Genomic DNA, 24,527 nt, shown 5'->3' on the forward strand with positions numbered 1-24,527 from the left:
CCTCACTACGGCTACCCCACAGCTTTTCCGAGGAATAGTGCACCTTCTCCAAGTGATATTACCTCAAGTAATAGCACGAAGCTGGATACTCCACCAGACTAGATAAATTATTGTCCTGGAATCCAGTAAGACCATGAGACCAACATGAAAGATATACTACAATGTATAAAAATGGTTAATTGGGGAGAGGAAAATTATGTTCTCAATTTCTTTACTAACTCAATGTTTGAGAGATAAAGAACTTTAATGGAACATTCGAATATCCATGTATCTCATATAGAGTTCAAGTGTCAGCCCCAGGTAGTGGGCCCCTTGATTTCTGAGAACTTCGACTGAAGTAAAATAAAACTCAAAAGACTAATTCTTTTTTAAGGATTCAACCATTTTGATTTGCTACTTTGATTTGCGCTCATACCGATAATAGATGCCATCAGCAAATACATCCATCTCAGATTTGATTGCATTGGAGGTGTCATTTATAAATATCATGAATATGGTTTCACACCTATGGTGATGCAATGTTTCGATGCCCATATAAAACAATCTGAAACTTGCTTTTAGATATCTGTAGTTCTATTGTTATTCAGTAAAATTTTATAATTTGAGCAACCAAGGATGCGAGGAGACTTGATTGTGACCTAAAATATCATCTACGGGCACGTAACTCTACATTTCGATGAGTTTTTCACCTCAATACTAAGTTATGGTCTTTGTGAGCACCTACAAAAGATGTACTGTTCAGTTGTCTCCCTTTGTCTTAAGATAAAAGATTTGTTCTTTGTGTTAAGTTCTTAGAGTGATCTCCCTTGCTTGTTATTGTAGATTCATTAACTGGAAAATGAAGATGGCGGTTTAGTTAAACACTGAGTATTTGTGAAAGGATTATTGAGGAGTAAATGAATATGTACCATCGTCACATTCGGTGCAATGGAAGAACGGTACATTTTCTCTCCATGTTTCTGATCCATGAAACAACCAGCAAGGGTAGACCGTGACGATGACTACCTTATTCAGCTTTAATGCGGCCTTGGACAAACATTCAAAATTTGTGTGGATGTAAATAAATTCACACCTGTCTATTTACATGACTTGTTGCACGTTTTTTTTTTGTTTTTGTTTTTCGTTTGCAAAATTAATTTAATTTATTTGCAAATATCATAACATCATATTTTAAAATACATACAACAGTAAGGTTGAGTCCAGAATATTTGGGTAATTGTCTGTATTTTTGAGATGAGGTGTTTTCATTGATTGAGATTGTCGGACTGACTTCCTCATCTTGGTTTTTATAGTCACAGCGTTTCGGCCGTTTTGCCCTCCGGCCTTCATCAGGTGTTTTGTATCGAGAATCAGCAACTATGTCCCAGATCCTAGCTGGAATCCGAACACGGTACCCCCGTAATAATAATAAAGGGTTGGGTTCGAGACTCCTAACAAACGGTTCCCCAGTTCGATGCAAAACACCTGATGAAGGCCAGAGGGCAAAACGGCCGAAACGATGTGACTATAGCAACCAAGATGAGGAAGTCAGTTCGCCAATCTCAGAATATTTTGGTTGAAATAAACCCTTAAAGTGTCGGGCTCTTACGAATTGTACAAACACAAACAGGTCAGTGTGAGTGCCTTTTTCTTGCTCAATTTGTTCTATGTAGTACTTACTTAATCTAAGGAGTGAGATGGAGTCTGTATGCATGCGGTTCAGACTGTTAAACACCATTATATGTTACTATGGTGACAAGTGACTTAGCACTGGACTGCAGAGATGCTATGTCAATGTTTTATCTAGTGTAAGAACAGCGGCAACTTTTAACTGATTCTTTGTATGTTTTGGGTGGCATGATTTTTTTAGTTGTTTAAATCAAATATTATAACACACGATGCAATTATTCTTTGGATTATTTTAAGATTTATGTGATTGAACCCTTTTCTTTTTAAAGTTAAAAAGTTCCCATTTTTCTAATGAGTTTATGTAAACAATATTCAAAATTGACATAATTAGGATTGTTTCTGTGCTATGAAATAGGTGCTGTCAAGAAAGTGGACGCTTTGGCATGGTGAAAGAAAGAAATAGTAAGATGAATAACATTATATATATTTACACACACACACATATATATATATATATATATATATATATATATAGTGAATAAATGATAAAAAACTATATTCCAAAGTTCATGATGTTGACCATCTTATAATTTATTCCTTTAAGTCAGTTGAAATTTACAATTCTTGACAGTATCTGTTTCGTAGCACAAAATCAATCACTTAATTATTATATCAATTAGTGAATCTATTTTGTCCTTAACTCATCAGAAAAAATAGCAACAATCAATCTCTCTTTCTCTCTCTCTCTATATATATATAAAGAAATATCAACAATCAAGCTCTCAATATATCTATATATATATATAGAGAGAGAGAGAGACAGACAGAAAGAGGGAGAAAGAAAGAAAGAAAGACAGATAGATAGATCGAGATTTCAGTTATTTACATCTATTCTCACTTGAGCAGCAGAGGATATAAAGAGACTTGATTCTTGCATAAATCATTATCAACGGGAAAAGTGTAGTCACCCCCATGCCAAGCTGTGATCTCCGCGGGCACCTACAAATCTGTTGGGTTCAACCATGCTGATGAGCCAGTTTGCAGATACAGCAAGCGTCTTCTATCTGTATTTCTGCTCCATGGAATAATCGGTCAGAGGAAGTTGCACTGATGCCTACCATATCCACTTTTAAAGCGGGATTGGACAAACATTCAGCTTATATGTGGATGTAAATAGCTTTTATCTAACTCTTTACATGGATTGTCGCACTTTTTTGTTGTTGTTTTTTATTGCCAAATAAATTTGATTTAAGAATACTTGTTACTGAAATGCACTGGAATTCTAAGGTTGTATGACTTTTGTAATGTGTACGCTTTTTAATTGTGTGCTTCTTTCATAGATGTGGGACCTCATGATTTCACTTCCGGGTATAATATACTTCACTTCCAAACACAAAGAAGAAAAAACACTCAAAGTACAACTAAAGGCATTCTACATTTGCCCCAGGAAAAGTAAAATGCGATCAATTGAAGGAAATTCAATTTTTTGCTGATCAGTCTTTGAATTATTACAAAAAAAAAGAAAACAATTGGTAGCATTTTATATAAAAAAAAAAACAATAATTGAAACTTAAAAGGAAACTAAATATTTGGATGTGCTGATTGTGTGTGTTTGCAGCGACGTTCAACTCAAACGAGAAATCAAGAAACTGAGAGTTAAAATATGAAAATGAGTTTGGAGAAGTAACAGAATGAATGTTTTTTTTTTTAATTAAAATTATTTCTAAAGAGAAAAAGCAAAGAAAAAAGATGTTAATTTTGAACAGTAAAAGTTGAGTCTCAAGATAAAATTTTTTTCTAATTATTTGTTAGCGTTCTCACCAAATTTTAGCTGATATGACAAAATCAAAGAATCAAGAGATCACAAAATGGAAGATGTGGAATAGGAAGAAGAGTTTGTTTAAATTAATAAAATGATTTGTAAAAATAATAAGATGACAAAAAAGAGGAAAAATGGTGATATTGATAATTATTATCAAAAGCAGAGAATTACAATTAAAATAACTTACTAATATTTTGCCATCAATAAATTCGAAATGAAAACAAATAGATCAACTCCAACCAAGCAAAGCTAAAATTTAAAATAATTTAAACTTAAAAAATATAAACTCCCAAAATAAATCAAATCAATCTTTAAAAATTTAAACTTCGAAAACTCCAAATTAAAAGAATATATCGACTTTCAAATTGAGAAAATAGGTCAACTTTCAAATTGGGAAAATAGGTCAACTTTCAAATTGGGAAAATAGGTCAACTTTCAAATTGGGAAAATAGGTCAACTTTCAAATTGAAAAAATAGATCAATTTTCAAATTAAAAGAATATATCAACTTTCAAATTGGGAAAATAGATCAATTTTCAAATTAAAAAAAAAAATCAATTTTCAAATTGAAAAAATAAATCAATTTTCAAATTGAAAAAATAGATCAATTTTCAAATTAAAAGAATATATCAACTTTCAAATTGGGAAAATAGATCAATTTTCAAATTAAAAAAAAAAAATCAATTTTCAAATTGAAAAAATAAATCAATTTTCAAATTGAAAAAATAAATCAATTTTCAAATTGAAAAAATAAATCAATTTTCAAATTAAAAGAATATATCAACTTTCAAATTGGGAAAATAGGTCAACTTTCAAATTGGGAAAATAGATCAATTTTCAAATTAAAAAAAAAATCAATTTTCAAATTGAAAAAATTAATCAATTTTCAAATTGAAAAAATAGATCAATTTTCAAATTAAAAAAAAAATCCACTTTCAAATTGAAAAAAAAAAAACAAAAAAACAAACAATAGATCAGCTTTCAAATTGAAAATAAAAATAAATTTCCAAATTGAAACAAAAACCAACTTTAAATTGAAAAGCAAAATAAATCAACTTTCAAGTTGTAAAAATAAATGAACTTCCAAATCGAAAAAAAAAAAAAAATCAACTTCCAAACTGAAAAATAGGTTAACTTTCCAAATATAAACAATAATATTTGATGAAAAAAAAAAAAGATCAAATTTTTTTACAGCAACACGAAAATATAAGTTGTGATAAAATATATTTTATAGAATTTGTCTGTAATATGTCTTCTTGGCCGACATATGTAACAGTTAAATGTCACACAGATTAAACCTGTTTTGTAAAAATAGTAGAATTGATAAAAGATTGTGTTTTTTCTTCAAAAGCGCTCATCCCAATTTGACTTATACACTTATAGTTAAGTATAAAACCCTTTTTCTTTGGTTTGGATTGCCTCCCCCCCCCTTTTTTTTGTAATAAAACTTCTTACATTAGTTCTGGTACAAACTATGGTCTGGTTCAGGCATAAACGAAAAACTAACTGTTATCTTTATCTAAATTGAGCTTGAACAACAAAATATATATGCCATAATCATGTTGACACACCGGTTCTCGTCAGGTCAGTGAAATTAAGCAAGATTGAACCTGGTCAGTACCAGTGACCAATTTGGGAATTCCAGGTGGTGTATGTAGGAGAACGTCGACACTTTCCTGCAAGAGTTGCAAAACCCTAACATTATCATCTCCCCCTAACGGGGGTATACATGTGACTAGGGACCATTTGTGAACTTAATATTCCCATGGAACTTCCTCCTTTGGAAGAAGCCAGTTAAACCCGCATAGGGTTAGTGCAGTTTCTATTTCCATAAACAACAAAACAAAGGGACGCAACTATGTTGAAAAGAAATTTAAACATCAAATATTTAAGAAAACAATCAAACACTTGCTCGCAACCCCTGATGTTCTCGCCCTTGGAGTCCTGACAATCGATCTAAAACTCGAAACAAAATAAAAATACTAATAGAAATCCACCTAATAAATGTTGTGGTGATATTTATTTGGTGAATTTCTGTCATTTTGTTTTTTAAATTCATTTTTGAGAAAGCATTATGGCACCATCTTTATTTTCATTTTAACTTAAGCGCTCAGCACTACCTGTGTTTCACACTTAAAATACACTTTAAAAGCAGTTAAAACACCAAAAACTGATCACGGTAGGTAGAAGAATAACTTATTTTGCCTTTGGCTTTATCAGTTATATATTTGTTTTTTTTTACCTGTCCTTCGTTCTGTTGTAATAAATACCCATATTGAAACAAAACTTAAACATTCTATTTTATTTGAGAAAGGAATTGAACAGTATAAATTTAAACTTAATTCATAAAAGGAAGATACCATTCCACCCATTAAAATATATAAAGACAGTACTTCAGGGTATTTTTCACTCAGCACCAAACCTGACAGGTTCAAGGCCATTTTTGAAATGGCTTTTCCCCGTTGATTACAGTGTACTGCTGGCCCTGTGCAGTTTTAAGAGGTCTCCTGACTTTGTTTATTGTTAATTTCTTGAGGCGCTTGTACTAGGGAATGCCGACAGGGTTGCAAAGGCATTTTTTGTAGGCCAAAGTGCTCTTCTTCTAAAGCACAAGCTCTTCAATCCCACTTTGGCTCTTGTGTCACATTTTCCTGTCATGGGAGGGAGATAAATTACTTTGTCATGATTGTAAATTGTTGAATTGCTACCACGTGGATAAAGGTTGAATACAACTTTTGATTATATTCAAAAACAACTAAGAACGAAGCGGGGGGGGGGGATCCAAAGGTAATGCCTCCTATTTTTTTTTTTATTTCATTATCAGAAGGGATTGCAAACTGCATTGTTATGGTGACTGACCTTATGCGTTCATGACCTGAAAGTTTCATCTCTCTCTCTCTTGCAGATATTGATGGTGTGAGACTCTAAGAAAACAATCCCTGTTATGGACGTGCATCAGAAGCAGAGATGCTCCAATGAATTCCTGACAACTGTGCATTAAGAATGGTGTTGACTATGGAGAAAAATGAATTCTGAAGCACAAAAGATTGCTCGTTTTAATGGTACCCTTCCCGTCTTTGTAGTGCTTCAACATTTTTAGTTTTTAAAAATAAGAGACTTTACTTTTGGAACAACCATCATACGACAAAGTGCATTTCGGATGCCATTGCACAATCATTGTGCATTGCTAGCAAAAGTGCATTGAAAGAATCATTGTGACTGTCTAGAAAAATAAATTCTGAAGCAAAAAGGCCGCTCGTTTTAATGGTACCCTTCCCGTCTTTGTAGCACTTCAACTTTTTTAGTTAAACAATAGAAGGCTTTACTTTGGCTCTAATATGACAAAACGTGTTTTGAAGGCCAACACATAATCATCGTTCATTGCTCGGAAAAGTGCATCGTGAATGGTGAAGATTATATAGAAAATGACATTTTGTAACGCCTCCTATTTTTTTATGCTCAAAAAGTTGAAAAACTACAAAAACGGAAGTGGTACCATTAAAACGAGTGACCTTTTGTGCTCCAGAACTTATTTTTCTACAGTCATTACCATTATCAATTCACTCTTTGCCCGCAATGAACAATGGCTGTGCAAGGGCAACCGGAGCATGCTTTTTTTTTTTATCTGAAAGTCATTCCAAAAGTAAAGTCTCCTATTTTTTTTTTTTTAACTTGTAAATTTGAAGAGCTACAAAGACGGGAGTGGTACCATTAAAACGAGCAACTTTTTGTGCTCCCGAATTTCTTTTTCTACATAGTCACCACTATTCTCAATGCACTTTTGCTAAAAATTCAATGACGCATCTCTGTAACACACATCCATGAAAGGGGTTGTTGTCTTAAAGTCTCATACTGTCAATATCTGCAAGAGAGAGATGAAACTTTCAGGTCATGAATGCATAAGCTCAGTCATCATAATAATGTAATTTGCAATCCCCTCTGATCCAAAAAACAGGAGGCATTACTTTCGTAACACCCCTCGTACAATATTTTAACTGATGCTTTATTATAAACACAGGTTCTTGTTATGATAATTAAAAAAAAAGGAGAATAAAAAACGTTTATGCCAGCTTCTTTAACCTGCTTCCTACCACAGCATTAACTCTACCAGAATGCATTTCGGCGAATTCGTAAACAATTCAACCAATCTTCATTTTTGCTTTGCTTAATATACACAGCATAATCATATTGGCATACCGGTTCTCATTAGATCACTGAAGTTAAGCAACATTAAGCCTGGTCAGTAACAGATGAGTGACCATTTGGGAATACATGACAAAGTTACAGCATCACGTCTTACATTTGTCAACGTTTCACCTGTGCCTAAACATTGGAATTTCATCTGGGCGCCAAACCCAGCCCCGGCCAAGTGTAGTATCTGTTCTGGCAGATACTGCAATCAAAGACCATATGTGGGGGAAACCCCACATATAAGACCATTGCCCTTGTGGCAATCAGTTATTGGTCAATGTAGGGGAAACCCTTCATACCAATTGTCACTATCCAGCTCCCCTACTCCCCGGGGAGCTGGTCCCCATTTCCCCAATCTCTCCATATTAAAAAACAGCATTGTGCTTAATTTGCTCAGTGGGGAAGCAAATAAATACACGCCTGTGCCTAAACACAGGGTGGCTCAAGTCACAGTCAATCGTTCAGACAAATACTCAATAACATTAAGCCCAACCTAAAAAATTGAACATTATATAAATAAATAAATAAAAATTGGTGCTTATTTAGAATTACAATTATTAAAAAAAAACTTTGTGATGTAGGTACTTGTTAGGGAATGAAGATGTCACATTCCAAAAATTACGTAAATTGATCAAGTAGTTTTTTTATTTACTGAGACAATCAAATTTTATGACAAAGCGTGACGTAGGATTTTGATCAGCCATATTGAATAAATAAGAGGGAGACAACTCAATTCGAATTATCGAGATCAAAGTCAGCTTTATAATGGATGCAATTTAGTATTAAAATTGGTAAAAATCGTAAATTTTTATCAAAAACAAAGTTTTAAAAAATCTACTTTTTTAATTAGGTGATTTTTGGAATATGACATTCTCGTTCTGTGACGTGGGCGTACAAAGATTTTTCGGTATTTTTTTTTTTTTTTAAATAAATGTAATTCTAAACAAGTGCTCAAAATTTAAAGGTAGATATTTACTTGCTGCTCACCACAGCAAGATGTGACACAAGGTCGGAAGGTGGAGATATGAAGCCAACGACCCTGAAAGAGCAGCACTTTAGCCTAGGAAAAATTTCCTGAGCACACTTTCGGCATTCCTGGTAGGGGCGCTTCAGACAACAAGCAATAAACTTGCCGCCACTTGAAAGCCAGGTGGCAAGACCTGAAAGGGTGTACCTCGTAGGTAATACCCAGGCGGCGTACCTCAGTTGTACAGGTACTGGGCCAGTACCTGTTAAGCTGACCCGTCTGGTTGATTTTAATGAACGGATTCTGGACTGGTACTTTCTACCCAGGTTTCAAAGCAACGAAAGCAGCGGGGAGACCAACAATGCAACATTCATGATGAACCGTCCCCTTCAGTAGACACTTTTATTAAACCCCTACACTAACGCACTGTACATGCAATAACCCTTATCCCTGAGTGGCTTCCGGGCCTTGATAAGTGGTAATCACCTTGTAACAAAAAAAAAAAAAAATCCAAAGAATGATGTTAGGGGCTAGGTGCAAGAAGACATAGGTTTCCTCATTCAATCCCGGGCAACGCTAGGTTTTCTTGCTAGTGATATGATTATGTAATTTTAGGAAAGAAAATGTTAAAATATAGAAATTCAGTCTGAATTCCATATAAATAATAACAACAACAAACAAAAAAACAATACAAACATGCGAAACAATAAGTTGGAAAAAAAAAACGTTATTTTTTGTTGCATTTCATGACCAAATTAAAAGATTCATACTCATTAATCGCAGTTTTTGTAAAGCGAGAAAGGCTTTCATTCTTGTATTGATGCTTTTAATTCTTTCATAATGTTGGTCCAATATTGGATGAAACTCACAATGAACCAAAGAACAAAAAAAGAAAAGAAAAACGAAGCCATCGCTTTGGCGACATTCATGGCAAAGAAAATGAAAAAAAAAAAAAAATGAATAACATTTTTAAGATACGTCCATTCATTCACGTTAACCATTACATTTTACATTGTAAACTTAAGTATGAGAGTCGAAATAGCATTTTCGTGTATAACTTAGAAACAAGAAAAAAAAATTATATTTCTAACTCGAGTGTGACTGAACAAAAAAAAAAATGCTATTTCAAATATGTGCATGATAGACTGATGAAAATTCTATTTAAAACTTGACAACAGCAAATAAATTATTTAAAACTATATCACGTCGTCGGAGGAGAGAAGAAAAGTAACCAAGGGAGATAGACGTGTAAAATCGAAGAAAAGAAATGGCTACGTTCGGTCGACGGGTGGTCGAGGAGAGAAAGTAAAATGCATTCTGGGTGAAATGAACGTGTGACCCTACAGTAGTAGTGAGAGACCTTTAAGCTGGTGTCGAGACGGCAGGGTTTTGTTAATCTCATGGCAGACGAAATGAACCGTTATAAAAAACAAGAAACAGGCATTGCTTAAAACAGAAAAAAAAAAAGCTGAGTCAGATTTATTTATTTTTATTTGTTTGTTCTTTTGCAACGGTACCAGACGGCGTGGGGGGTCCGAGAGATGTTTGAACTGCAACGAACACGGTTAGAACATAACGGCCAAAATTCTATTTCCGGTTTAGCATAACGACTGATGAAAATGCTATTTCAAAGTTAATTATCACGGACTGATGAACAGATCATGTTATGGAAATATTTGGATGCATTTAAACTAACATATTTCTGTATTACTTCTTGGATCGGACTAGTGTTCTTATTTTGAATGTTACTTGTTCAACGTTTTGGTCGATGCAGTCTTCGATCTCCAATCAGGCATGTTGGCCGCCATCTTAGAAAAGAAAGGAGAAAAGTCACTGGCTGTGTAGGTTTCGTTTTCTTGGAATCGTTTTTTCTCTCCTGTTTTTTGTTTGGCTCGGTTTCGTATGTGCGAAAAAAAAATGGTTGATAAAGGGAGGTAATTCTAATAAGGCTACACTGACCGAAACATTGCACAAATAATAATCAAGATGAGGACAAGAGTCCGATTAAACAAGTAATACAAACAATCAACCTTCATTTGAAACATTCAAAACTAAGATGTTTCTATTGATTCTCTGAGCTCAGACGAGATGAAAATGCTACGTATTTCTAACGGAAAGGTGACAGATTGATGGGCAGACAGACATAGCCTTATATTTATATGCAAAGACGCACGAGAAAAAAAATGAAAAAACAACAACCAAAAAATTTAAAAAAAAAACAAAAACAAAAAACGAAAGGGAATAAAGCCCGATGATGCATCGTTGCCTCTGCGCTCTTTCAAAACGCTCCAGTGAACGCCCACCAGAAGAAAACACACACACAGAAAAGAGAAGGAGAGAAAAAAGGCTCAAGAGTATCGCAAAAGAGACACAGGATGGCACCGTGCCTAATGAAGCAAGCATTTTAGAAAAGTAAATAAAATTTAGAATAATTAGAAGCAGACTAAAAAGAAAATAATTTTGAGAAAACGAAGAAAAATAAATAAACCTCACAACGTGAACAAAATAAAATGTCCAATTAAATCTCATGGTTGAAGAAAAAATCGAAATCTCTTGGAGAAATGGCCATTTTTGTTTATTTTATTTTATTTATTTATTTTTTGTCGACAAATACAGTTGCTCAAAAGAAAATAATGCTCCGTTAATTATTTTTATTTTATTTCCACGTTGGATACTGTGATTGTATTCACAGGTCTCAATGTCTATGTAGCTATTTTTCAAAATTCTAAAATATTCTGCCAAGCAGAAAGAAAGAACGTTAGAGGAAATAAAGATTGATTTAAGGTGAGACTCCGAATATGATTTCAAATCTTGGTTTATGGAGAAATTATGTATAACTAGTATGACCAGTGTCCCAGCATTGCCCGAGAAAATTAGAGAAACGAAGACTCAAAGTAGCCCCGAGTAAATTAACCAAAAAGGATAAAAAGGACTATTTTTGCCAAAAAATTCTAAGCATTTATCCACAATAAAATATAAAAAGAATTCTGTGTAATAATAAAATGACACGCTGTGCTTGACTGAACTCCAATCTATGGTCTCTCCCTTGAAAACGTGCATAAAAACACTCGACTAGCTACAATCACTATATATGATTTCTTCTACTCTCCATCTGTGCCTAAATCTAAACACAGATTCTATGAACAAAACTTCTTTCCCAGTACTGCCGACCTTTGGAACACTGTTCCACTGGCCTGTTTCCTGGTTGAACACAACATGGTAGCCTTCAAATCCAATGTAAACAAGTTCCTGTGGAGCCGTCCTCATAAATAATCGAATTCTTCACAATTTGCACCATTAGTGATTATTGGGGCCAAAACAACAGCATATTCTTTCCATTGTTTTGACTCTCGAGTGTGTATCCGTTGATATCTTATATGCTTTCATATAGAGTGATGTGCTTCTCGGTTGATTAACTGTGCCTGTGTCGGATATATACTCGAGTCAAAACAATGATAAGAATATTTCTGTTCTCATGGGCCTAGTGATTACTGCACTATTAGCTTATTCATTAACCCTTATCCTCGAGTGGCTTTCTGGCCTTAATAAGTGGTGACACACACAAGTATCTGTGCCTAAATCAAAACGTAGATTCCATGAACAAAGCTTCTTTCTAAGAACTGCACGCCTGTGAAACTCTGTTCCGTCTGCCTGCTTCCCACCTGACTACAACTTGGATGTGTTCAAGTCCAAAGTTAACAAATTCCTAATGAACCGCCCTCTTAAGTAAACACTTCATTAAATCTCCACACTAACGTACTGTACTTGCAATAACCCTTATCACTGAGTGGCTTCCGGGCCTTGATAAGTGGTGACCACCGTGTAAAAAAAAAAATTTAAAAAAAGTAAAAAAAATTACTAATAGTGTATTAATGAGATGTCATTTTTCAAATAAATATGCAAATTACATTTAGGTAGGTGGAGCTCGTCAGCCTTAGAAAGTAGTCCATGTAGGAGAAGGTGCACCCTGATTTAAAACTTTCACTGTTTTATGGAACGTGGAGTGAGGCTTCAGGCGTAAAATTGGAGACAAAATCCAAAGTTGATGTTGCCTATTACTTTGTTCTACAATCTCCTGCAAAAGTGTTGGTCTTAAAATGAATCAGCTCTGCTATTCCATTAGATCCATCAGCGACGGGGAGAAAAAAGACATACAGCAGAACCCCGGGATACGTCATTAAAAATTAGTAACAAAATACAGTACAGTATATATGATACACATGTATATAATCAAATAACCTTATAAATAACACCGTAAGGCGGGGAAAATACTGTAACCAGGAACCAGAAAAACATTGTATTCCACATCGTAACCTGAAAAAAAAGTATCCTAGAACCACCGTATCCCGGGGTTCTACTGTAATCGATTTTTCTTTACTTCGGGGTGAACGTCATCGCTTATCAAGACGACCTTGAGGTCACTCTATAATATGTGTTAATGGATGTTAGGTAGACGATGAAACACGGTGAGCAGTTATGGTGGAACTCTGGGTAGGGTTTAATTATACAATAGGGCAGCTCAACAAGAACTTATTTACATTAGACTTAAAAATGACCATTTTATAGTCAGTTGGGAAGCAGCCCTTCAGTATTGTGTTTCACACACGGACAGTTTTAGGAAATAAACATCTGATGATTATTTCAAAACGTAAAAGTATTTGCCTCTAATAAAAGACTGGAAAAAGTATTTTTGCACAAAATGCTAAGATTTTTAAAATATTTATCAAAAGTTGGTGGGATGTTATATAGCGAGGGTTGCTATATACATGAATAACGAAATCGACGTATGTTCATGTAGTAGAACCCCGAGATACGGTGACCCTAGGATACGTTGTTTTTTTTTCAGGTTACGATGTGGAATACGATGTTTTTCCGGTCCCTGATTACTAATTACGTTATTAATACACGTAGCCTAACAAACAATGTTTTGTCAGGTATTCCATTTTTTTTTAATTTTTGTCAGCTAAAATTCCTAACTTGTTTGTTATTGTAAATAAATATTTTATTTTAAAATACCTATTTTAGCTGACATTTCATTTAGACTACGAAACACAACAATAATAATAATAATAATCGACCAGCACACATTCCAACATTGCCCCGAAACGAACAATGCAACAGGAGGATGCCGACTTGTTTCCTTGGCCTGGGTGTGTATATATGTTTTTTTGGGGGGAGGGGGTGTTTTTAAATGACATGGATATGCTATTCTCATAAAACACTAGTTTGTAGATTATTTTCTAAAGAATTTTTACCGAGTTAATCCTTTTTTTTTTTTTTTTAAATATCGACATTTCATTAGAAATTCTTCAAGAACAGATTGATGAGGATTTAATTGGAAATTATTTTTTCATTCAATCATTTTTTTCTTATTTCACCTGAAACAAGAAAGGACTAACCAAACCTTCACTAAATGAGTGCAGTGAGGATTGGGACTTTGTGAAGACTTGTTGCAATCCAAATTCCAGTGAAGACCAATGGTCATTGCCAGTGAGAAGTGAATGGTAAACGGCTGTTGTGATGATGCAAATTCATTTGCAAAGGTTATCGAAAGAGGTGTAGAATACTGGAAATCTGAGGAGACTTGTTGTCACCCAGACTCCCAGGAACACCACGGATTGTTGTTAATAAGTAATCTCTGATGATGACTTGTGTGAGAACTCCTAGTGAGTAGAAATGCTAAACAGTGTTGCTCACCTTGAATCTGTTTAAGTTTCCTTGTGTCTCCATCACTCCATCCTACTTCAGTTTTAGTGTGAGAAAATACGATATTGCACTTTGTGTCAGGAAACATGAACGGTCTCTGCTCATTCTCTTCGTTTTCGTCAATTTCCTGCGAATCAAAGGAAAAAAAATGAGTAAAATGTTAATAACAAGCAAACAAAAAAATAAAATGAGGGTATTCATTTATTCATTTATTTATTTATTTATTTATTTGTGGACTGTTATCCTCATCTTCATAGTGATTGTTGTTTCACCACGTTTCGGCCAACCCATCCTCTGGCGTTCTGGTTAACCGCGATGGTATAGTAATGCTGAATCTCTTAACTGCATCCCCAGCAATTACTGCCTTCCATAGTTGTTGTTGTCTCGCCACGTTTTGGCCAACTAATCCTTTGGCCTGCTTTGGGTAGGATTGAAACCGCTATCTTCAGACAATGCTCACCTGGAATCGTAATGCAACAACTCTAGAGACGAGGATAACAGTTCGAAAAAAAAAAAAAATGAATATACAAATTATGAAGTCTCATTTCAAAGGATTCTAAAAGATTAAAAAAAATATATATATATAAAAAAGATAGCATTTTATGACATATTTTTCGGATACAGATTGGCGACTCTTTTCTGAACCGTATCTAGGAGTAAGAGACCAATTGCAGGTGCTCCAGCCCAGATGTGACAACAATATTCCATGCATGGTCGAATAGTGGTTTTATAGAGATGCAGGATACTCTCAGGTGTGAGTAACTTTCTAGTATGGTAAAATCAAGACCGGCCGTTTCTACGTGACAAACGATATGGGATTCTGCAGACGAGGGTGAGGTAGAAAATACCCTCGTCAACACCTCTAAAGATGAGGATAACAGTTCGAAAAAAAAAAAATGAATATACAAATTATGAAGTCTCATTTCAAAGGATTCCAAAAGAAAAAAAAATGATATATAAAAAAGATAGCATTTTATGACATATTTTTAGGATACAGATTCGTCTTAGCAATGCTCTGGAGGTATCTTATTTTGTCACTTTTTACTTAAAATGTTTCCAGAAAAATTTTGTATAGTTGTTAAGACGATATTTGTACTTTTGAATATTGGAACATGTTAGTTTATTGGAGTCCTTCATACCTATAACAAATCTGATTTTCTATACTTGTAGAAAATATTATTAGACTGGAGTTGTTTTCAGGAGATTTGGAAAAATATTATATAACTAGACGTTTTTAGCTTGTTAATAAACGCAAAAAAAGTTACAGCCTGTTGACTTTGGGGTGCTTTATGCCAAATTGATGGTTGAATATTGTTAAATTTGTGCTCGTTTTCGCATTAAGTACTAATAACTATTAATCTCTAAAAGTGCATCGAATGTATACCATAATACTTAGTTCGCTGCACCTAATAGCAAAAGTCCAGACAAAATTACACAACAATTGGTTTAGTAGTTCCCAAATATAAGTGGAACAGACAGGCAAACATACAAACTAATAGAAATATAATATAATAATTCAGGCCATACATTAGTCTGCTTTTTATATAAACAAATGCTTACATAGAATATTATTAGCTTAGGTGAGAAGTGGTGGTGGTGACGATCTAGATATGTCAAGTTCGAATCCAATAAGTTCCATAGCATCGCTTTGACTTATAGATGTTGGTAACCTTCACGTGGTACACGTTTCTAGAAAGAATTGGGGGAAACCAATGTGAAGAATCGAGTCAGAAATGATCATACAATGATCATTCATACAAATTTACGTTCATGTTTATTAGACTGGGATTGTGTTTAGGAGAGATGGAGAAACACTAGAGATTATTTGGGTCATCTGTAATTCTGATTTTAATAAATAAACGCTCATACAGATATGTTCTCCCAGCCTATCTGATATAATGATCAGAATGTTCGGGGTTCGGGGGGGGGAGTAACACGCCCTCGTTCCGTCAGCCATGCATGGGTAGAAATCCTAAGTAATTCACAATCATAGTTTGGGTCATCGCGCTGAGGATTGAACCTTCATTCTTTAGAAGAGTTTAACTTTTACAACCGAATTTAAAAAGTACTCTATCCACTGCGACATGGGTCCTTACAGACAATTCTAGGAGCCTTAAACCTATTTTGTTTTTCAATATAAATAATACTATTTATTATTACATAATATTGCTAACATATTATATATATATATATTTAATAAATTTTTAAATAAAAATTATTTAAATATTTAATAAAATTAATAAAAAAATATGTCAAAAAAAATTAACAAAATAAATAAATAAGGGGCGACGCAAGTAAACAAAGGGCGGGTAACTCCCTCACCACCTACGTAAGCGAAACAATTAAATACAAAGGAATCGCTAATAAAAAAAAAAAACCTTTATATATATATATATATATATATATATATATATAGACACACAAATTTCTGTGGAAATATTCTGTATTCACTTATATTTCCATTTTAATAGATACCAATCCTTATTTAAAAAGCTCAATGTGATTACAGAGCAATATAATGAATGAATAACAAAAGTCTATATTCCAAATTTCATGATGCTGACCATCATAAAATTTATTCCTTTAATTCAGGTGACTTTTACAATTATTGACAGTATCTGTCTCGTAGCACAAAATCAATAACTTAATTATTATATCAATCAGTGAATCTATTTTCCCCTTAACTCATCAGAAGAAATAGCAACAATCAATCCAATAAAAGGAAATAAAATGCGTTTGGACATGATTAAAAAATCCGAAAATTGGAAGAGAAACTGTAAATATCTTATTTGCATACATTACGCCATTTTGAATATATATATATATGTGTGTGTGTGTGTATATATTTGTGTGTGTGTATATATATCGCAAAAATGGTAATTAGTAAAAACCTGAAAAGTACTCAATACTATTGCAGAGAAAATATATATATTTTTATTACCGTTTTATATGCTTAGTTTACACATGTTTCGGTTACCGAATCATATCAATGATCCAGTAACTTCATCAAACTTTTTCTGTAAAGTCTGATGAAGTTACTGGATCGTGATACGATTTGGTAACCGAAACATGTGTAACTAAGCAGATAAAACGATAATTATATATATATATATATATATATATATATATATATATATATATACACACACACACACACACACACACACACACACACAAATAACACTCAAAATGAGAACGGTAGTCCAAAGAATCCAAATAATTGGAACACTGAATCTCCATCTAAAAACTTCAGAATTGAAATACAATGTCAAGTAAAATCATTTTAGTTGCCGATTAAAACATATTAAAGAATGTTTCGTATCACATGAAAGTGTCTTTGAAAGTCACACAAGAGATTTTGCGAAGGCAAAGGATCGAATCTCAAAGACATATCGATGGGAGCAGGCAAATCAGTAAGCGATTGAATCCCGGATCAGGAGTAGGAGTGGGGTCGGCTCGAGTGTACATCCTACGCAAACCCGTTTCTAACAGTACAAAGCAGGCTCACCAAGAAACAGCCCACAGGAAAAGGAAGTATGGTAGACCAAAACCAGGAGAACGGTACAGAGAAACTGAATCACTGGCATGCGGCTGCAGTTAAATGTTATTAGCAAAGAATGTCACAGATGAGGGGCTCTAGTTTGCACACGATGCTTTCTTCAACGTAAAAGTAATAAAATTAGATTCAATGAAACAGGCTGATATATCTATGACTAGCTGGTAGCCGGCGTTGCTCGGTCGTATAATACGTTTAAGCATAGTATTTTAATTTATGCAGATTGCGTATGTATTATTATAGAATCAATCCTCTATTGACTATTAGATATTACGGGGAATAATTTGTTTGGTGGATTAATTCACAAAAATAAATAAATAAAAATAAAATAAATAATAATGATAATGTCGTTCATCAAATTCCGACTGTGTTTGTTTACAATATCACGTCAACTATATTTTGGACTTGACGATGAATGCCCTGGAAAAGTCACTTCTGATTAATGTTTAGTTCCAAAATATGCAAACGAAGAATTGATTTGCGGCGATTTTAAATGGTACCTCTTTCTTTTATCAAACTGAACTCATTTATAAAATAAAATATAATAATGAGGCACAGCTGGACTTGAATAGAGGATTTACTAAGCTTTGCCACTAAGCTACATCTCCAGATTATAATAAATCTGTTTCTTTAAGAAATGATTTCTGCATGGGATTTCGGATAGAACCTTTTATTTAATCCACGGGGGGTGGGGGTGGGGGTAACATGCCCTCGTTCAATCAGCCATGACTGGGTAGAAGTCATAAGTAATTCGCAATCGTATTTTAGGTCACCCGCACTGAAGATTAAACATTCAACCTTCAGAAGAGTGTAACTTTTACAACTGAAATCCACGGGGGTAGCATGCTCTCATTCCATCAGCCATCACTGGTTAAATGTCTATAAAAAAAAAAAAAATCTGCAATTGTATTCTGTGTATCGCCCACATTGAGGATTGAACCTTCAACCTCCAGAAGTGTCACTTATGACTTAATTAACTTAGTACTTTATCCGTTACGGCGCGTTTTTTTTTTTTTTTTTTTTATGTGTCAAATGTTTTTGCCTCAATTTTTATATTTATGAATTTGTCTGCATTTCGCATTCCGTGCTTCATTAGGCAACACTCATCGTATCCGTTTACAGAAACCTTGTCTTAATGGAAACGCATCTATTTAGAATGCTGGATACTTGCCGCTGCCGTACACTTTTTGGCAAGGCTGACGGGTTAGAGTTCGGACTCAGTGACAGACGGACACTAGTAATTTGCTACATGACCTACAGAAAAGGAAGAAAGGGAGGGGGTCTTACTCGAGTTGCGATGGTATCAAGTCTCATCAATGATTGGATTAGATTTCTGTACCGACACATCAACAAGAATGCTGCGGCGTCCCACAATTTTTAAGTTCATTATTAATTGGATTCGAATCCGAACTGATAATATCGAGCCAGTTCCTTGACCTCTGTGTCATGCGGGCCTTGGTTTCACTTCTCACAAAGATACAACGTTAGATTGTACAGAATCAAAGATGAGAAGGGATGATGGGAGGGAAAGATGTTCAAATACAAAAATACTTGCATCGAAGAAATATTCGTTGATGCTATCACATTCCAAACTATAGCGACAAAGCTTTAAAAAACAACAAAAAATAACATTTAATAAGCATGATGTATTTTTACGCATTCGTGTCTCTAATTCAGTTGTACCCAACCAGTAACCACTGAGCCGTGGCACATGGTGTGCCCTGCGAATCTCTACCTCTAAAAGGCATTTTGTGTGTGTGTGAGAGAGAAAGAGAGAAAGAAAGAGAGAGAGAGAATTCCCTATGAACTCCGAAACGGCTGGGCCGATTTTTTATTTTTTTTTAATTTCACAGTTTAGTTTAGAGTTTGGTTTGCTTGTTTTGTTTTGCGGCATATCAACCCTTTTTCAAGTTATACAATGCCGAATTCAGTGATTTGGGGAATATTTTTTTATGCTTCAAGTTCTTTATATTTTCAAAACGAATACATAAGTTCAATCATCATATTGCAATTTTGCAATCCTATATGATCCATTCAGGCGGAATCAAAATAGGAGGCGTTACTTTTAGAACGTCTCCATGTTAACATAAGTTATTAAACTTGTTTCAACAAAACAACAGGGAGGAGGCAGTGGTGAGGTGGATACCAATTCAGTCCCTCTCCCTTTTATGTTCCAAGTTCCAATCGTTTTCATAGCTTCACTTTCACTTATGGATGTTGGTAACCTTTATGTGGTCTTTACTGTAAGAACCCGATTTGAGAAAGATATAAAAAAAAACACTGCCAACAATCGAATTAGGAAGGTGACAGCGGCCTAGTGGGTAATGACATAGATGTGCCAAGTTCGAATCCAGTTCGTTCAACAGAAACATTTTTATCTAGGGATGTTGGCAACCTTCACTTAGTCCTTCCTTAAGTACTCGATGTCTTTCTAGAAAGAATTTTAACTGGAAATGTATGGTGGGGAATTAATGAATGATGCGCAACAACAAAATCGAGTTGATAAAAAAAAAGGTCAGACTATGCCAATTCATACGAATTTAATTTCAATAAAATTACAAAATAGGAGAAATCTTGGAGCAAGAGTAGAACGACACTAATTATGTTAAGATTTGAAAGGAACGATTTAACACGACACCGTATTTGACGTCACCGATTGACATGCTTTTCTAACTAAACAAAACACGTGTTTTCTGTACTTCTTTACATATTCAATGTTTGGCAAGTGTGATAGGAAGGAGATATTTATTTGCTGCCCACCTCAGCAAAATGTGGCACAAGGCCGGAAAGTGGGAACCCCCGCAGGCTCCCCTAAAGGAGGGGCACTCCTGCAACTTTAAAAATTGCCTGAGTAACCCCGTCGGCATTCCCCGGTCGGGGCGCCTCAGGCAGCAAGCAATAAACTTGCCCCACCGGAAAGCCCGGTGGCAAGGCCTGGGAGGGTGGACCTCCTAGATATTACCCAGGCGGTAAACATAATATCCGAAGTTAAAAAAATAAAATAATAAAATAAAATTAAAAATTGGACAACGTTGATCCTTTACGTAGCTCTTGGATACAAGTATAACTCGAATTAAGTTTTAGTTATGAGAGGTGTTTCATGCTGTCCGGTACCTAACTGAACCAAAATAATTAACAAAAAAGAAGAAAAAAAAAAATGAAGCGTTCGTTCATTTAATTGGCACAAGCGATTGCCATTTACAAGAGGCAAAAGTCAATGAAAATTTATGGGGCTATGTAGAAAGAGAAACTATACAGGGAGTAAAAGCGTGGAGGTCCGACCAGCGTCTGTTCAAGGCCGCTTTGAAGCCCTGTAGTGGGGGCTAGTTTACGGTCATCATCAGCTAGCTGGTTCCACGGAAATGCCACTCGAAATGAAAACACCGCTTGGTGTCAAAGCCTCCAGAACCGTCGAAGGCAGACCTTTTTCACGTGCACACGGAGCCCGCGATCCGGGGCAGGGGTGAAGAACAGGTTCCGGCTCAGGTCGCACCGTTCATGAAAGATGTTATAGGCGAGGATGAGGTCGCCTCGAAACCTCCTGCACTCAAAGGAAAAAAAAAAAAGATTTAGAACCCTTAAACGTTGCTCAGGGGATAAACCTCTGAGACATTAAGTTTCCATGTGGAGAAATCTGGCACGAATCGAAGTAATCTTTAATCATCATTATCAACGAGTTTCCACTTACCAAGGCCAAAATCCACTTAAGGATAAGACTTTGTGAGATGAATAGTTGAATGATGAAGAATATTACGAGAGAATTTAAAATGATGAATGGAATGGACAAATGTTTGTTTACTTATGGGGCCAGTTAATAACGGGAACTTGTTGACATTTAACTTGGTGACTATTATATTTAATCTACAAGCAGTCCCGTGTTAATGTGTTCCGAAGTCAATAATCATCAAGCGGCATGCCGTTTTAAATTGACAAAACTTTTCAAAATTGATTTGCTTCATGAATAGTATTTTTTTTTTAATTAAAACATTTTGTTTTTACTTGGTCATCTCAGCTAATAGGTGTTTACTTACTTAACTAATGTTGGAGAAGGGGCCAGGCGTGCCAAATGAACAATGAAGAAATTGTCATAGCTATTGAACTCGAGTGATACAAAGGTCGGCAAATCAAAAGAATAGAGCAAAGACAAATATTTAAATACATTGAAAATCAATGGAGGAAGAAAAACTGTAAAATAATAAAATGCCTCAGAGAGAGGTGTTCCTATTTACAATGCCTCCCCACGGGACAGAGTTAGACACCAGGGTCGTTTTTTTAACGTGGAGAAAAGGAACAAAAATAAAAATTGTCTCAGTCGTGAAGGATTTCTCCTCCACTGACAGAGAACAAGAAATTGAAGTGCAGTATCTGAAGAACAGATACTACACTTTGAGGTATTTATTTGTGGGGTCACCCCCACATATGGTCTCTGCTTGCAGCATCTGCCGGAATAGATACTACACTTTGAGGTATTTATTTGCTCCCCCACTGAGCAAATTTGGCACAAGGCCGATTTTTAATGTGAGGAATGAAGGGGAAATGGGGACCAACTCCCCGGGGAGTAGGGGAGCTGGATAGTGACAATTGGTATGAAGGGTTGAACCTACATTAACCAAGGTCTTATATGTGGGGTCGCCCCCACATATTGTCTTTGCTTGCAGTATCTGCCGGAACAGACACTACACTTTGATCTTGTCCCGAAGGCCTTGGGACGACAGAAAGCAGTTGGCAATATTACAACAAACCAAGATCCGAAATCTCCACTATCTCCCAACGAGCCACATATCAAAATAAAATGATTAATTTTATAAACTAACGTTCGTTATTTAATTTTTTTATTTATTATTATTGTAGTTGTTTTTTGTTTTACTTATTTTTTGTAGTTGTTTTTTTTTTGTTATATATTATTGGAGATCTTTGAGATGAGTAATTTGTATATTTTACTTATTTGCAAACTTATCCTCATCTTCATAGTTGATGTTGTTTCACCACGTTTCGGCCAACTATTCCTCTGACCTTCATCAGGGGTTAACCGCGATGAGATAGGAATGTGGAGTTTCATAACTGTATCCTCAGTAATTACTGCTTTCCATAGTTGTTGTTGTCACACCACGTTTTTGGCAGTTAATCCTCTGGCCTGTTTTGGGTAGGATTGAAACCGCTATCTTCAGACAATGCTCACCTGGAACTGTAGAAATTCAAGACTATCCACTGCGGCAAAAAGCAGGTTAGACGATTAGTTGGCCAAAACGTGGTGAGGCGACAATAAAAACTGTGGAAGACATTAATTTTTGTTGTTTTTTTGTTGTTAAATACAGCAGTACACAGCATATGCGAATTGCTGCCGTTACGTATGCATTAGGTGAATGAAGCGCCCTAGCATCTTAATTTAATTCATTTTCAGAAAACCAATAAAATGTCTTTTATTTAGAGCCCCCACAGCAACTTACAGAATTTATATATTAATACCACAGTACTTTTAACGTACGTACGTATGTCGCGATTTCCAGATTATAAATTATTCGATCGAGAGATCCTATTTATTTGAAAGGAGGATAAAAAGTGATAACATATTACGAACATTAATTTATTAATGTATAGATGATCTAATTTAATGTTCGGAGTATGTTAGTACTTTTATCTTCTCTTTTAATAAATAGGATCTCCCGATCACCGAAGAAACAATGTAAAAAAAAAAAAAAAATGGGTTGTACATTTTGATGAAAACGTGTTTTTTTAGGTTTAATTATTTTTTTTTTTTTTACATAGGTATCACCACTTATCAAGGCTCAGAGGCCACTCAAGGGTAAGGGTTAAAGAGTGTACAGTAGTCAATTGGACAATATAGTAATCGTTTATAATGGAATTTCGGTAAATTTGTTAACTTAAGTGGAACGGCTCATCAAGAACTTGTTTACATTGGACTTGAAGACAACCATATTGTAGTCAGATAGAAAGCAGGAAAACGGAAGACAGTTCCACAGGCGTACAGTTCTAAGAAAGAAACTTTGTTCATAGAATCTACGTTTAGGTTTAGGCACAGATAACGAGTGGGAGAAATTATTTATAGTGTTTTCAGCTAGACAAGTGTTTCTCGTGAAAGTTTGGCAAAGGGGGACCATAGATTGGAGCTCAGACGAGCACTTGCCATGAAAATAACGATAAATCAAAGACAGGCTCACAGTATCATCGCAATATTGTTCAGCAGTGAGATAGCTACTGGATCAATAGAAGAATCCTACCATTTTCCCAGCAACTTTAGCAATTTGATGTATGTGTTCCATTTCAGATCAGGAGTAAAGGTCAAGCCCAGAAGCTTGTCAAAACATGAAGCCGCTCCAAAACGAGAACCATTTTATGTTTATTTTCTTAGTAAAACCTGATTATTCTGTATTAATGGTTTTCTTGACACGATTTCTACTAGAAAATTTCTTCCTAAATTGTAATGTAAAAATGGTTGTGAATATTTAATAATTTAGTAGAACCTTTAACATACGTACGCGTGTCAGATTTCATTTAAAAAAAAAAAAGACTTAATCAGTTAAATTTCTTTTCATTCCATAAAAACCGTAATAACCAGAATATATTCTGATACTACATTAACCAGATTATACAAGGTAGAACAATAAAATTTTTGCCCTAACCCGAAAACAACACTAGAGATTTATTTGAAAACTTGCT

The 24,527-nt window shown here is 34.8% G+C and overlaps 1 protein-coding gene across 1 annotated transcript in view; it reads right to left on the reverse strand.

Moving 5' to 3' along the window:
* Nucleotides 1-24,527, reverse strand: part of LOC145242980 (protocadherin beta-15-like) — a 631,746-nt gene that overhangs the window by 176,933 nt on the left and 430,286 nt on the right. Inside the window, exon 4 of the mRNA XM_080106093.1 lies at nucleotides 14,285-14,420. Coding sequence (XP_079962219.1) covers nucleotides 14,285-14,420 — 136 coding nt within the window. The remainder of the gene's footprint in view (nucleotides 1-14,284; nucleotides 14,421-24,527) is intronic.

The sequence above is a fragment of the Euprymna scolopes genome, chromosome 21 (assembly GCF_053919585.1).
Source record: "Euprymna scolopes isolate OS-2025 chromosome 21, ASM5391958v1, whole genome shotgun sequence".
Taxonomy (NCBI): Eukaryota; Metazoa; Mollusca; class Cephalopoda; order Sepiida; family Sepiolidae; genus Euprymna; species Euprymna scolopes.